General features: G+C 37.8%; 1 protein-coding gene across 1 annotated transcript in view; it reads right to left on the reverse strand.

Annotated features, from left to right (window-relative positions):
- Nucleotides 1–555: 555 nt before the first annotated feature.
- Nucleotides 556–17,222, reverse strand: part of LOC107376761 (uncharacterized) — a 29,804-nt gene continuing 13,137 nt past the window's right edge. The window contains exons 4-9 of the mRNA XM_054747310.2: nucleotides 14,435–14,573; nucleotides 13,765–13,830; nucleotides 11,294–11,430; nucleotides 11,122–11,220; nucleotides 1,740–1,881; nucleotides 556–1,138 (exon numbers count right to left, since the gene is read on the reverse strand). Coding sequence (XP_054603285.2) covers nucleotides 1,051–1,138; nucleotides 1,740–1,881; nucleotides 11,122–11,220; nucleotides 11,294–11,430; nucleotides 13,765–13,830; nucleotides 14,435–14,573 — 671 coding nt within the window. The 3' untranslated portion in view covers nucleotides 556–1,050. The remainder of the gene's footprint in view (nucleotides 1,139–1,739; nucleotides 1,882–11,121; nucleotides 11,221–11,293; nucleotides 11,431–13,764; nucleotides 13,831–14,434; nucleotides 14,574–17,222) is intronic.

Genomic DNA, 17,222 nt, shown 5'->3' on the forward strand with positions numbered 1-17,222 from the left:
TCCAGATGTTTCAGAGATAGCAGCGGCTTAATCCTAGCTATTCTCCTGAGATGGAAGTAGCAGGATCTGATCGTTCCATTGACCTGGGTGTCCAATGTGAGCTCTACATCCAACTTCACCCCCAGGTTGGTGACCACCGCCTTCTCAAAAGGTGCTAATGAAGGAGAGTCAATCCCTTGGGCACATCCATGTTTGTATTTCAGGCAGAACAGGATAGTCTCGGTTTTATTCTGGTTGAGGAACAAAAAGTTCTGAGCCGTCCATAACTTATCTCATCTAATCAGCTCATTTTTATACATAAAATCATGAGAATTACAGAATATTATAATAATAATGCTGTATTTCATAAACACCAACACAATTAGAATTTTTTTTTGTTCTTTCTTTATTGAACATGTAAATCAATAGACAATTTAAAGTATTCAAAAAGTATTCAGAAAGAAACCCAAACATATGTATATGCATATACATGTAGAACATGTTCAATAGGAAGGGAAAGAAGCTCTGGTAGCTTATATAATCCCCCCCCCCCCCCCCTCCAAATCAAATTTCAAGAAATATAAAACAAAAAATATATATATTCCCTACACTGAGTGTCATTGCCATTTTCTTATAACGTGTCATCCTCAATCACACAAACCAAATTTACATTTTTTAATGTTTCACCCCCCCACCCCCATCCCCTTCCAATATCCACAGCTCCCAGTTCACCAACAATAGACGATTACAATCAAATGCAACACCCTTACAACTTTTCCTCCTCCTCCATGAAATTAATTAGTATAATTCTTTTATAGTTCTCTTTAAAATTCTCTTTTAAAATTATACGTTTCATTTCTGATGATTTTTGTAGAATCACTCAAATGTTTACGGGTTAAGAATGAAGCCAGAGACTAACAACCAGCAAACAACATCAAATATCTGAATCCCGCTTTAACAATGCTTTTATTATTGAACAGAATGAAGGCGACAGATGGCAGCTATTTGTTTATTGTTATAAAGCAGAAGAGGGTGAATGGACCTCCCCATGGACAACATCTAAGGCCCTTTCTACTGAGATTCCAATATGTTAAGATGCTCCATAAAATCCGGCTGGGAAGAATCCATACAGAACTCTTTTCCATCAGTCAGCTTGACTCTGTGAGGCACAAACACACAGGCTGCTGTTCAATTACACACACGCACACATATAAATGCATACACATCCATCCATTTTCTGAACCCGCTTGTCCACGTGGGGTCGCGGGGGGGGGGCTGGTGCCCATCTCCAGCCGTCAATGGGCAATCAGGCGGGGTACACCCTGGACAGAGAGCCAGTCCATCGCAGGGCAACACAGAGACACACAGGACAAACAATCATGCGCACACACACACACACACACACACACACACACACACACACACACACACACACACACACACACACACACCTCAGGACAATTTAGACAGACCAATCAACCTAACAGTCATGTTTTTGGACTGTGGGAGGAACCCAGAGAGAACCCACGCATGCACAGGGAGAACATGCTAACTCCATGCAGAAGGATCCTAGGCCGGGAAGCGAACCCAGGACCTTCTCGCTGCAAGGCAACATACTTCTAACCACTGCGCCACTGTGCAGCCCTATATATATATATGCACACACATACACACACACACACACACACAGGTTAAAACTTGGTGTTTCTTCCTTGTCTGACAATTTATATCAGTGTGTAGCAAAAACTAAAAATCCTTACTGGATGATGGTGGGGCAGTTTGATGGTGTCAAATTCATCTCGAGGGATTGAACATGGTTTGGTTTAATGCTGTTCCAGTCAACAGGCGAACAGCGATGGCATGGTGGACCAAGAACTCCAGGAGGACCAAAAACGAAATTAGCTGATATGTTGGTGCACATAGATAAAAAGAAGAGAGAGTGAGTGTAAGACTTTGTAGCCATAGAGCCACATTCATGTCTTTAAAGAGCAAGTCATCCCAAATCAACTTTTTTTAGCTGATAAACTATATAAATGAGTGTCTAGTCGTGCTGTAGACATGTGTAGTCAATAATTTAGCACTTTAGTGCATCTTAGTTAAAATTTAAATATTTGGTCTAAAACTGTCAGTGTTGTACTGTCTTCAGGTAAAAACTCTGCACTGCACTGGAATTTAAATCGGCCATTTCTATTAGCTAAGAGGTACCCTATGACGTTAGTTGGTACACTGTGATGTCACAATGTCATTGTGAGCCTGTGTGTGTATTGGTAAGCCACTCCGCCCTCTCGGTCTGCATTTTTCAATGATGAAGTGGGAGTGGAGTAAGACTCTAGTAGGGGGTGACTTTTATTTACTGTGTAAATATTTTATTAATACTATTCTAGGGATGGAATGGTCACAAGTTTAAATGGTTCCTGGTCTTAAAGCACCCAGATGGGGTATAAGGATTAGTACCTTCATCATCATCAGTCCTGTATGTATGTATATATACATATATATATATATATATATATATATATATATATGTGACTACTGCCCTCTGTTGGAAAAGTAAGGGCCTGTTTTATTTATTGGTTATATTGTTATATAATTTCATCATATAATTAAAGTACACTGCTCAAAAAAATAAAGACATCCTAGAAGTGAATGAATGAGACATTCTCATTAAATACTTTTTCTTTACATAGTTGAATATGCTGACTAGAGCTGTAACGAAGGGTCAATGACATCGACGACTCGATTCTAAACATTTGTCGACGTCAGATCTGTTAGTGGATGCACCACGCCCACTTGTTGCATCCCCAGGAGTTTGTAAATAGAGGAGGAATCTGCCTGTTTTTCCTCTTGTTCGCCCTCTTCTCCGCCTTCACTAACATAGATATGTATATAAACACTAGATGGCGAAAGCGGGAGTCGACGGCGTAGCTAAACAGCGTCCATCTTACCTCAGACAACAGACCCCACCGCTCTCAATGGTAGCAGCTGGAAGGTGATCAGCTTAAACAAAAACACCCATAACTCGATGAAACATTAACGTATTTATTTATTTAGGTTTATTTATTTGGCATAATTAAAATACACTGCTCAACGGATTTACGGATTCACTGCTTAACGGATTTACAAGCGGTTTGCCTTGTTACAACCCTTAGAAGACATGGGCCTGAGACAACGTACTTGCACATGTTGAAAGTAACGCTTTTGCTTTTGAAAGAGACTTAATTGTGAGCCATGTGTCCCGTCTAGGCTATCTGCATGTTATTCAGGTTGAGACCACAATCAGTATTTTATGTGGTTCTACAAAACCAATAACGACTTTACGACAGCCACATTGTTGTGTAAATGGTGTTTGTGGATGTTTCTGTATTTATTAGCTGTCTAACTTGGCTTAGAGATGACGAGGCTACGGTGGGTGGACTGCTTAGCAAAACAAAGTTTACTCTTTACCTCAGTAGGAGTCGCTCCTTTTATTTTAAATAAATTAATGCTAAATTGCCCGTGATTTTTAAGTATCTTGGTTTGTTACACAAAACTAACATTGGGATATTAAAACCGGACATTTCTGGATTTGTGTTTGCAGAAATACACCTTTATTAATTGTGAAGCTCGAGGGTCAACATGGCTGACTTTCGTGCAGCCTACGGATGCTCGAATCGCCGCTGTGACAAACTGAGACAACGTGGGATTACCTTTCATCTGTAACTGTTGCATAGAAGACCTAGACTTGTACATTTTTCAGTCTGTCAATTGTTTTTATAAATAATAAACTAATATTTTTATACATAATAAAATCATTTGAAACTGCTGTTCCATTGCTGCTGCTACCTCCTTCTATACATTGTTTATCTGGTTTTATAAATGTTAAAACTCTCCTTCACAAGATCAATCCATTATCCATCTGTCTTATTAATTACTGTAATCCATCTTATTTATCACTGTAATCTATCTTATTTATTACTGTAATCTATCTATTTATTACTGTAATCTATCTTATTTATTACTGTAATCTATCTATTTATTAACCTAATCCATTTTATTTATTACTGTAATCTATTTTATTTATTACTGTAATCTATCTATTTATTAACCTAATCCATCTTATTTATTACTGTAATCTATCTTATTTATTACTGTAATCTATCTATTTATTAACCTAATCCATCTTATTTATTACTGTAATCTATCTTATTTATTACTGTAATCTATTTATTACTGTAATCCATTTTATTTATTACTGTAATCTATCTGTTTATTACTGTAAACTATTTATTACTGTAATCCATCTATTTATTACTGTAATCTATCTGTTTATTACTGTAAACTATTAAGTACTGTAATCCATCTTATTTATTACTGTAATCTATCTTATTTATTACTGTAATTTATCTATTTATTACTCTAATCCATCTATTTATTACTGTAATCTATCTATTTATTACTGTAATCCATCTATTTATTACTGTAATCTATTTATTACTGTAATCTATCTATTTATTAACCTAATCCATTTTATTTATTACTGTAATCTATTTTTTACTGTAATCTGTTTTATTTATTGCTGTAATCCATTTTATTTATTACTGTAATCCATCTTATTTATTACTAGACAGTGTCCTGCCCACGGCCAAAATCACACAGATTAAATATCAGGCTTAATAAAGCAAACCATGGAAATCTCATAAATATTAGAACAAATTCAACTGAGCAGAAAAATAGAAAAATTAAATGTGGGTTGTTGAACATTAGATCCATTTTTTCTAAGACTTTGTTAGTTAATGACTTGATTTGTGATAATCAGATCTCATTGCTCTCTCTCACAGAATCCTGGCTGCAGCAAGAGGACTATGTTAGCTTAAACGAGTCGACTCCTTCAAATTATTTAAATCATCATATTGCTCGAAGTACAGGGCGAGGAGGAGGAGTGGCAACCATTTTTCATTCGGACTTATTAATCAGTACCTTACAGATTAATAGTTACAGTTCGTTCTAACATCTTATTCTTAGTTTTCCTAATCCAGATTGCAAACTGTAAAACCACTCTTGTTTGTAGTTTTATATCGTCCACCAGGCCCTTACTCTGAGTTTTTGGATCAGATCTCTGATTTTTTATCTGATATGGTGCTAAATACTGATAAGGTCATTGTAGTGGGGGATTTCAACATTCATGTGGACATTGAAAATGATTGCCTCAATGTAGCCTTTAGTAATATCTTAGACTCAATTGGTTTCACTCAAAGAATACATAGCTCCACCCACGCCTGCCCTCATACATTGGACCTTGTGCTGACTTATGGCATTGAGTGTGAGGAAATAACGATCTTTCCACATAATCCAGTCCTCTCGGACCACTTTCTGATAACCTTTGAGTTTTTTATAACTGAGTTCTTGAGACATGAAAGTAAATTTCACTATAGTCGGTCTCTATCTGACAACGCAGTTGCGTCTTTTAAATCAACTGTTCCATCTTTACTGTCCTCAGCATCTCAGAGGCATGTAGCAGAGGGCAATATTTTCAGTTCTAGTCCCTCACAAATTGATGCCTTAGGCCATCATGTTAATTCTTCTTTACGTGTGGCATTAGATGATGTTGCCCCTTTAAAAAAGAAGGTAATTAGGGACAGGAAGTTGACTCCCTGGTTTAACTCTCATCTACGAGCCTTAAAACAAAACTCTAGGAAATTGGAGAGAACATGGCGCTCTACGCACCATGAGGAGGCCTACCTATCCTGGAAAAATAGTCTTGTGCTTTATAAAAATAAGCTTCAACAAACTAGAACTGCTTATTTTTCAGCATTAATTGAGGAGAATAAGCATAATCCTAAATTTCTTTTCAGTACAGTTGCTAAACTTACACAGAATCATAGCTCTGAGCCATCTATTCCCTTAGCCTTCAGCAGCAATGACTTCATGGGATTTTTTACAAGTAAAATTAATTCTATTAGAAACAAAATCTTTAGCATCCTCCCTAATGCGATTTCTTCTTCCTCAGTAAGTGAGGCAGCTTCAGAGGTGACTGTAGAACCTCATCTGTGCTTGAACCGTTTTGATCCAGTTGAGCTTTCAGAGTTATCAAAAATATTAGCTTCATCTAAACCTTCAACTTGCATTTTGGATCCAATCCCAACCAAATTATTTAAAGATGCATTTCCTTTGGTTACTGCCCCCATTCTAGATATAATCAATCTATCCTTAGTAAATGGGTATGTACCACAAGATTTTAAAGTTGCTGTAATCAAACCTTCACTTAAGAAGCCTTCTCTGGATCCAGATGACCCAATGAATTATAGACCAATATCTAACCTTCCATTTTTATCCAAAGTCCTGGAGAAAATAGTGGCCATCCAAGTATGTCAGCATTTAAACACTAATGCTCTGTTTGAGGAATTTCAGTCTGGTTTTAGAGAGTATCACAGCACTGAAACTGCATTAGTGAGAGTGACAAATGATATTCTCATGGCCTCAGATAAGAATCTTGTGTCTGTTCTAGTCTTGTTAGATCTCAGTGCTGCCTTTGACACAGTTGATCACAATGTTCTTTTAGAAAGACTTGAACATGTTGTAGGGATCAAAGGAACAGTGTTAGGCTGGTTTAAATCGTACCTGTCTGACAGATTTCATTTTGTAAATGTACATGACAAATCGTCTTCATACTCCAGGGTTACTTGCGGAGTACCACAGGGTTCAATGCTTGGACCAATTCTTTTTACTATATATATGCTCCCAATTGGTAAAATCATTAGACAGCATGGGATTAACTTCCACTGTTATGCTGACGATACTCAGTTATATTTATCCATTAACCCTGATGAACCTAATCGGTTGGGTAGATTACAGGCTTGTCTTGAGGACATAAAAAATAGGATGACTCTAAACTTTTTGCTTTTAAATCAAGACAAGACGGAAGTTGTCATCTTTGGACCAGAAATCCAGAAAAGGAAATTGCTTAGCCAATCACCTGACTTGAATGGCATTACATTAATCTCCGAGAACAAAGCAAGGAACCTTGGTGTTATCTTTGACCAGGACATGTCATTCAAATTCCAGGTTTCACAAGTTTGTCGGATTTCCTTTTACCACCTTCGGAATATTGCTAAGATTAGAAGCATCCTTTCCAGGAGTGATGCTGAAAAACTAGCTCATGCATTTATTACATCAAGACTGGATTACTGTAATTCATTACTCTCAGGAAGTCCACAGAATGTAGTTAAAAGTCTTCAGCTTGTCCAAAATGCTGCAGCTAGAGTTCTGATGAGAATTAAAAAGAGAGATCATATCTCTCCTGTCTTAGCTTCCCTACATTGGCTACCTGTTAAATTCAGAATAGATTTTAAGATCCTTCTTCTCACATATAAAGCTCTTAATAATCAAGCTCCATCATACATCAGTAATCTGATTGTTCCATATGTTCCTAACCGAGCACTTCGCTCTCAGACAGGTCTACTGGTGGTTCCAAGAATATCTAAAATTAGGATGGGAGGCAGATCTTTTAGTTATCAGGCTCCTCTCCTGTGGAACCAGCTCCCAGCTTTAGTCCGTGAGGCAGACACTTTGTCTACTTTTAAGAATAGGCTTAAAACATTTTTATTTGATAGGGCCTATGGTTAAAATCTGATGTTAGCCTAAATCTGGACAAGTGGGGGAGTACAGGGAGGTGGAGTGTACAGTCGGTAAAGACGGCTCTCTCTTGCCCTGCCTCCAACATGCCTCCATCTAAAAGGATAGGGTATCCAGAGTTATCTCTGTAGTTATGCTGCTATAGGCTTAGACTGCTGGAGGATACACTGACCACTTTTCACACTAATGCTTTCTTCTACAGTCTGCTCTTTAACTGTACTATTTTGTGCAATTTCAGCTGTTAACTTTATTTTCTCTATAAGTGTTTTTCTCCCCAGAAGATGCTACAATGACGTTCTGCTGAGCTGTGGTGGCCTCATGGAGGGGGCCATCGACTAGCACACTGCTGCTAACCACTTAAACATTCTCCCTCTCCTGATAATAACTTTTTGTTTTCATTGACTTTTGATGTGCTAATACTAGTTTACCCGTTTAATTATAGATCCACTAAGATAAATACAATAAAGTTTATCTTTCACCAAATACAATATTTACTAAGACATCACAATATAACTATAGACACATTACTTGTGTGTGTGTGTGTGTGTGTGTGTGTGTGTGTGTGTGTGTGTGTGTGTGTGTGTGTGTGTGTGTGTGTGTGTGTGTGTGTGCGTGCGTGCGTGTGTGTGTGTGTGTGTGTGTGTGTGTGTGTGTGTGTGTGTGTGTGTGTGTGTGTGTGTGTGCCTGCTCTGTCTTCTCCATCCCCAGTGAGTCGTGGAGGATGGCTGCTTATACTGAGCCAGGATTCTCTGGAGGTTTCTTCCTGTTAAAAGGGAGTTTTCCTCTCCACTGTCGCTGCATGCTAGTCAGTGACTTGATGCAACCTGCTGGGTTCCTTATATAGGAAACATTATTTCTGATTGGCTTAATGAACTGACCTGAATTGGAATTTTTATTATGTGAAGTGCCTTGAGACGACTCTTGTCGTGATTTGGCGCTTTATAAATAAAGTTGAATTGAACTGAAATACTGTAATCTATCTGTTTATTACTGTAAACTATTTATTGCTGTAATCCATCTTATTTATTACTGTAATCTATCTTATTTATTACTGTAATCCATTTTATTTATTACTGTAATCCACCTATTTATTACTGTAATCTATCTATTTATTACTGTAATCTATCTTATTTATTACTGTAATCCATCTTATTTATTACTGTAATCTATCTTATTTATTATTGTAATCCATTTTATTTATTACTGTAATCCATCTTATTAATTACTGTAATCTATCTGTTTATTACTGTAAACTATCTTATCTATTACTGTAATCCATCTATTTATTACTGTAATCTATTTTATTAATTACTGTAATTGATCTTATTTATTACTGTAATCCATCTCATTTATTACTGTAATCTATTGTATTTATTACTGTAATCCATCTATTTATTACTGTAATCCATCTTATTTATTACTGTAATTTATTTTATTTATTACTGTAATCCATTTTATTTATTACTGTAATCTATCTATTTATTACTGTAATCTATCTATTTATTAACCTAATCCATCTTATTTATTACTGTAATCTATTTATTACTGTGATCTGTTTTATTTATTGCTGTAATCCATTTTATTTATTATTGTAATCCATCTTATTCATTACTGTAATCTATCTTATTTATTACTGTAATCTATCTATTTATTAACCTAATCCATCTATTTATTACTGTAATATATTTATTACTGTGATCTGTTTTATTTATTGCTGTAATCCATTTTATTTATTATTGTAATCCATCTTATTTATTACTGTAATCTATCTGTTTATTACTGTAAACTATTTATTACTGTAATCCATCTATTTATTACTGTAATCTATCTATTTATTACTGTAATCCATTTTATTTATTACTGTAATCCATCTATTTATTACTGTAATCCATCTATTTATTACTGTAATCTATTTATTACTGTAATCCATCTTATTTATTACTGTAATCTATCTTATTTATTACTGTAATCCATTTTATTTATTACTGTAATCCATCTTATTAATTACTGTAATCTTTCTTATTAATTACTGTAATCTATCTGTTTATTACTGTAAACTATCTTATCTATTACTGTAATCCATCTATTTATTACTGTAATCTATTTTATTAATTACTGTAATCTATTGTATTTATTACTGTAATCCATCTATTTATTACTGTAATCCATCTTATTTGTTACTGTAATTTATTTTATTTATTACTGTAATCCATCTTATTTATTACTGTAATCTATCTTATTTATTACTGTAACCTATCTTATTTATTACTGTAATCTATCTATTTATTACTGTAATCCATCTTATTTACTACTGTAATCTATTTTTATTTATTACTGTAATCCATTTTATTTATTACTGTAATCTATCTATTTATTAACCTAATCCATCTTATTTATTACTGTAATCCATTTAATGAATTACTGTAATCCATTTTATTCATTACTGTAATCTATCTTATTTATTACTGTAATCCATCTATTCATTACTGTAATCCATTGTATGAATTACTGTAATCCATCTTATTTATTACTGTAATCTATCTTATTTATTACTGTAATCCATCTTATTTATTACTGTAATCCATTTTATGAACTACTGTAATCCATCTCATTTATTACTGTAATCCACCTTATTTATTACTGTAATCCATCTCATTTATTACAGTAATTTATCTATTTATTATTGTAATCTATCTTATTCATTACTGTAATCTATCTATTTATTACTGTAATCCATCGTATTTATTACTGTAATCTATCTATTTATTACTGTAATCCATTTTATTTATTACTGTAATTTATCTATTTATTACTGTAATCTATCTTATTTATTACTGTAATCTATCTATTTATTACTGTAATCCATCTTATTTATTACTGTAATTTATCTATTTATTACTGTAATCTATCTTATTTGTTAACCTAATCCATCTTATTTATTACTGTAATCTATCTTATTTATTACTGTAATCTATCTATTTATTACTGTAATCCATCTATTTATTACTGTAATCTATCTATTTATTACTGTAATCTATCTATTTATTACTGTAATCCATCTTATTTATTACTGTAATCTATCTATTTATTACTGTAATCCATCTTATTTATTACTGTAATCCATTTTATTTATTACTGTAATCCACCTTATTTATTACTGTAATCTATTTTATTCATTACTGTAATCCATCTTATTTATTACTGTAATCTATCTTATTTATTACTGTAATCCATCTATTTATTACTGTAACCAATCTATTTATTACTGTAATCTATCTTATTTTTTACTGTAATCTATCTATTTATTACTGTAATCTATTCTATTTATTGCTCTAATCTATTTTATTTATTACTGTAATCCATCTTATTTTTTACTGTAATCTATCTTATTTATAACCTCAACATTGTTCAAACGGGTCATGAAAGATCCACATCTTTTGCATTGTACTGTAAATGTAGAAGTTACACATTTATTCATAACACATCATTTCTTTTTTGTAATATAACTGGTTCTTTTATGTTGATACTCACGTATTTGTATTGTCTGAGGTACTATGATGAATGTACCAGGATCGATTTCGAGGATTCGAGGATGTTCAATGAGTTCCCCATTAAGAGAAGACCCGAGCCCTAGAAAGACTCAGTGGTTAGGGACAAACCGAACTTTAGAACAGACTGTGTGTCTCTGAGTGAGAATACTCACCTTTAACATCCGTGGTTTCATCGTCTTCCAGAGAAGCATCAGTGTTTGCAATCAAGTCATTTCTGGTTTGGGGTAAAGTTGTTGAGACCAAAGGATGTTTGGTGGTTCTTGGCTTGGTTGTGGGGTTAAACAGGGAGCTGTAGGTTGGTTGAGATGTTTGACGTTTTCAAAAAAATAAATCTTCTTACAGAAATTGTTTACCCAGGATGTTCAAAACATTTACATGTTATCTGCAGGAAATGGGTGGCAGCTAAGATCTGCATATTAACTCAAAGCCTCACCAGCAGATGTACAAAAGCCTTTTTTTTTAAACGTTTAGACAACAGTCCCGACCAGTTCCGGTTTGCCAAGAAAAAAACGGTCTAGTTTTAGCCTCGGTCTTTTGACTCAAATTATTTTTCATTTTAGCCAGGATTCAGTCTTCCTTTTTGTTTTAGGGTTTGCTTATTTTCATTCCACTAAATAAAAAATGTGTTAATTCATCTAAAATGTATCCACACAATAGTTTTCTACTTCTGTAAAGGGAGTGGCGACCACACGTGGGCCTACTTAAAACTGTAATGTAATAAGAGAAACACACAATTCAACTGTTTTTGAATAGTTGTTGAAATGAATCGAATACTGGATGATACAGAAACACACGATGTCATCAATATTGTCTCCCAATATTAAGAAGTATGTCAACTGGCCTTTCTCTCCACACAAAGAAAACCAAAGTAGAATAGAGTAGATTTTATTGGAGCGACGGTGGAACAGGAGTTAAGTGCTCGCCCCGTTATCAGGAGGTTGCAGGTTTGAGCCCCGCTCAGTTTGTTGTTGTGTCCTTGGGCAAGACACTTAACCCACGTTGCCTGCTGGTGGTGGCGCCTGTGCTCGGCAGCCTCGCCTCTGTTAGTGCGCCCCGGGGCAGCTGTGGCTACATCGTAGCTCATCCCCACCAAGGTGTGAATGTGTGTGTGAATGGGCGAATGACTGATTGCCAGAGGTGTGGACTCGAGTCACATGGCTTGAACTCGAGTCAGACCCGAGTCATTATTTTAATGACTTCTGACTTGACTTGATAAAATTTTTAAAGACTTACGACTTGGCTCGGACTTGAATGCCAGTGACTTTCAACTTGAATCGACTTGCATCTGTTGACTTGATGACTTGAGCATTTTTTATATTTTAGCACAAAAATGGCACGACATGGACGAAAATCGTGAATCATTCTTAGTTCTGGGTTTGATTTAGTGCTGAATGCAGCAGCTCTTTGTTTATAATCAGTTTCAGTTTCTGCTTGTTTGGGCAAATAAATGAAGCTTTAATCCTGAAATTTATTATCATCGTCATTAAATTGCAGTTGGACAGATGACTTGATTATGACTTGAAATTTCAAAAAGGACTTGGACTTGACTTGGACTTCCAATTAATTGACTTTGGACTCGACTTGGACTTGGTTGTCTTTGACTTGGACTTGACTCGAGACTTGACTGGACAGACTTGTGACTTGCAAAGCAGTGACTTGGTCACACCTCTGCTGATTGCACTGGTGTTATTGTGTACCAGGTTCATGCCAGTATCAGTGAAACTGAGGACTTGATGACTGACCTACGGTAGAGGTCTGTTTTACATCTGGGATGTCAGTCTGCCTCTGAAGGAGCTGTCCGTGGTCTCCACAGTGGGATGCAGTTGCTGTCAGTCATGGTGAAAAGGCTCTCCAAAACACGACTGTCCCTCAAAAATGTGAACTCGTGAAGCCAATTGCAACAGTTTTTGCTAATCTAAACAACTTTTTTTGTAGGTTTTGTCAGCAAATGATCACAAAAAATTCATGTGATGACCGTGACCCATCAGAGAAGCAGCAAGCGAGCAGCAGTGACGCCTGACTCTGCATATTCACTGGTTGTGTATTTATGTTGATACTTTACTAGGTCAACTTGTGACCTGTTTGGAAACGAATGGATGTTTCTAAAACGTGGAGATATTGACCGGTCCTACTATCAATCTGTATTAATTACATGCATGCAACATATCGTTACATGCTCATGAGTTGCGAATATCTAACATAATGAACCTGGATATTTTATTCATCTAGCAAATATTCTTCAGGTTGTCACATTTAATGGTTTTTCTCCCAGCTGTCGGCGTTTTCTTCCACGTGACCTACATTATTCAGCTGTTGTCTTCCTGGGAGCTTGGTCAAACAGTGTCTAGCTCCACCTCACCTCTCAATAGGGCGGAGTCTGACTGGCTCTTTTCTCATCTAGTCCCACCTGTTCCACTTGTTGAGTGTTCATTTGTCCGTTTCTCGCATCTTTCACCTTTGCCAATTTCATCTCGTCTTTCCATCGTTGGTGAAAATAGTGATGAATTTAGTTGTTTTAGTGTTTATCCAAACAGTTTTTTACTTTAATTTCCTTTTTGTCCACAAAAACAAATTATCAATAAAGAACTGGATAAAATACTTTGTTAATAAAATTAACACTTACTGTAAAAAGTAACTAGCGAGGCGGAACGGATCTACACAGACCTGCCTTCCATCTTCCAAATACTTGCTGAAAAACAAGGAAACATGTTTATTCAGGTGTCTACAATTACATGGAAAAAGCACATGAGTAGCATCATGTGTAGCACTGCTACTGAATTTATACCGTTACATTTAGTGACCTGTTTAGATAATACTGCAGGTATGTAGGTATCTGTCAGGATTTGATGGTGGACCTGAGTGTTGTTTCAGCTTTTAGTGTTTATAAAAAACTGTCATCTGTATAGAAAACAGGGTCATCTTTTATCTAACTGTTACATATATCCACATATTTCTGAAGTGGTGGCTTTTTATAAAACTCCTGTAACGACAACACCTGCGATGCATTTTTCAGTTAGTATAAATATTTATTTTTCATTCCAGTTTGAATTTTCTTTGTATAAAACTGATGATATAACATGTTCCAACATGTGGTTTGCATGACACACAATGCATGAATTACCATTTTCATAATCCTAGTCTTATATTATTATGAGAACAAATGCTTTTAATCACTTACAGCACAGGAAAGCTATCGACCAAATCAGTTATTTGGTTGACAACTTTATCATAACTATTGTATTATTATAATGACAATTTAACCTCTTTAAAGAATCACACACACACACACTTACAAGTATTCAGTAAAGCCACATGTTATAGTGGGAAACTGAACGATCTGCCGAATGATCTGCCTTCTGACCATGCCACGCCCACTAAGTTTTTTCCGGCTACCCTTTTGGCAGCGACAGCCGCTGGGCGCTGGAGCACGGACTGTAATTCCACAAAAAGAAAAGTATATGTTAGTATGTAAGAGGTGTGTTAGAGTACTGTAAGACAGTTTAAATGAAGTGGCAGACTAGAGTATCGAAAGATTTTACTTAAAGGTTAAATATGGAACATGGACACTATAGTGACATCTAGTGTTTGGAGGTGGTAGCTGCAGCAACAGAAAACATTTTCCAGCTGTCGGGGTGTTGGTTTACTGCTGACACATTAAGTGACCAGCCAGCACCATGTCCAGTGACAAATCGTACAGGTTAAGGATAATATCTACTAATAAGTTAATTTTACAACAATATTTACAGTTATAACATCTTCTGGGCTCCGAATCAGCTGCTAGATTTAACTAATCCGCCACTTCAGTCCCAGCCTCGCCTTTCCAAGCAGACTTTTAACCACAATGGCGCCCCCCGTTGGCTGGTAGATGTAAACATAAACCCAGCGTTGTGCCCTCAAAATAAAATGTAGATTTTTTTTGTTGTAAATTTAGCTTTTAAAGGAGAAACTTTACATTCATTCTGCACACCTCTAAACACCAGGTGGAGATATTTTTTTAAATATAGTTTTTTTTATAAAAATGTTCTATATTCCACTTTTAAGTAAAAGTAACAGTCTACATGTGTGTGTGTGTGTGTGTGTGTGTGTGTGTGTGTTTACTCAGGTAAAGCAGTGTGTGGACTGCCATTAATCACGTCCTGCGCTCTGTTTGTTTATTTTATTTTTTGTCCGTATCGTTGTAAGTAAAGCACTTCTGACACCTGCCCATGTTGTGAAAAGTGCTCTGTAAATCAACCTTGATTGATTGATTGATTGATTGATTGATTGATTTAAAAGTAAAAAGCACAATGCAGTTGAGGGGTCTTGGTGGTTGCTACAGGTTGCTGTCTAGTGGCTGTATCACACCTGGGTGGGTCTGAGTGAGGGCCCGGGGGCTCGTGATGTGGGGGTGGCCGGCCCCGTGCAGGGATCTGGGCGGGGTCCTGGGGATTGGGTCCTAACTTGAAGGCTGCCTGGAGGAAGGCGGGAACGCATGGCAGAGCTGGGCCCAGGCTTATGGGGCCCCAGGTGGACCGTGGCTCCTCTGAAATAATGGTAACAATTCTGTTCTATCATGGGGGAGGGGGATGTCCAGAAGGGGGAGGACCTAGCCTTACCTGGATGTCTTATGTCTTAAATATTCTGGAAGTTGGACAACTGCAGGTATGGGAGTAGATATTCTGCTGGGGTGGAGCTGGGTTGGTGCCCTCGGACTCCGTGGGGCTCTGCAATGCTGCTGTTTTGGGCCCTGGCGAGATGGGCTGAGGTCTCCATGCCCCAGGTGGTATTTTGGGAATGGAGGTGCCTATTGGGGCCAGCGGGGGAGCTGGCTCCCTGGAGGGCTTTTGGACCCCCAGCCATTCATCCCCATCCCCATACATTTTCCTCCTACTGCTCCCTCACATCATCACACAAACATGTACATAGGACCTTGAGGGGTGGGGAAGTCAGGGAGTGTGGGTATGGATCCCATTTCCACAGTCCAGTGGCAGCCTGCCCCCCAATTTTACTTGTATATCAAACTCCTAGGTACTTGGGAGTGAGCACACTCAACGGCATTTGGCAGGGAGATGATTCAGCCTCACCCCGAGTGCCGGTGCCCGCTTCCAATTTTAAACTGCACTTAGACACAGAGGACTGTGGGGGAATGATGACGCCTGCATTGACCCCCAAGCTACAAAATGCACTTAATCAACATGCATCAACACTGTATTTGAGCAGGGGAAGGGAGACTAGGGGTCTTAACTCACCTCTGTTCTTGCTTGGCGTACCGGGGCTGGAGGCTAGGAGGGGGAGCTGGCTATCTGGTTGGGGTCTGAGGCGATGGGTTGCTTTGCTCGGCGTTAGATGGGGGTGCATGCTCAACATCGCCCCAGCAGAACGGGGCTAAATTTGGTCCTGGGATGGTTGTACCGTTTGTGCAGCAGTACCAGGACCAGAGTGAATAGGGTATGCATGGGGAGAGTGAGTGGGTGTCTGGTGTTCACTTTTGTAAGTCTCCGGTTGTGTGTGCATGTGCGAGCATGAGGGAGGGAGTGTTTGACTGTGTTTGTGTATGACTGTAAATGTCAGGTGGGGTTTTGGACTCCTCCTCTCTCTTGGGTATTCCTGTGCTGCTACACATCTTGGCCTGCCCTCCCCCTGCCACATTTGCTGCTGAGTGAGGTGCTTTGGTCTGCCTGAGTGTTCGTGGCTCCCCGATTCGGGGGGCTTAAGATTTTTGGCATCTGTTTGGTTGCTCCCGGTGGCTGCCTAGTGGGATCTGCATCCCTGGGCTCTGTTGGGTCCCCGGCAGGGTTGGTTGCCCCTGGGTCCCGGGGCGTTGGGTCCTGGGCCCGGTCAGCTTGGGGGTAGGAAGCTGCGGGTGGGCCTGTGGGCTTGCTGCTGTTCTCTCCCCGGACTCTGCCGGCTGCTGGTTGTGGCCCCCAGGGCAATCTTCTAAGTCTCTCATGAGGGGGGCAGGGGCTTTTCTGGTTGCAGTCTCCCTGGGGTCCCTGTGCTCTGTGACAGCTCCTGGATCTCTGGGACTTGGAGCTCCCCCCGTCTCCTGCGCATCTTTGGGGGGCAGATCTGTGGTCCCTCACACTCTCTATTGGACGCTCG

Source organism: Nothobranchius furzeri, chromosome 14 (genome assembly GCF_043380555.1).
Source record: "Nothobranchius furzeri strain GRZ-AD chromosome 14, NfurGRZ-RIMD1, whole genome shotgun sequence".
In the NCBI taxonomy this organism is placed as follows: Eukaryota; Metazoa; Chordata; class Actinopteri; order Cyprinodontiformes; family Nothobranchiidae; genus Nothobranchius; species Nothobranchius furzeri.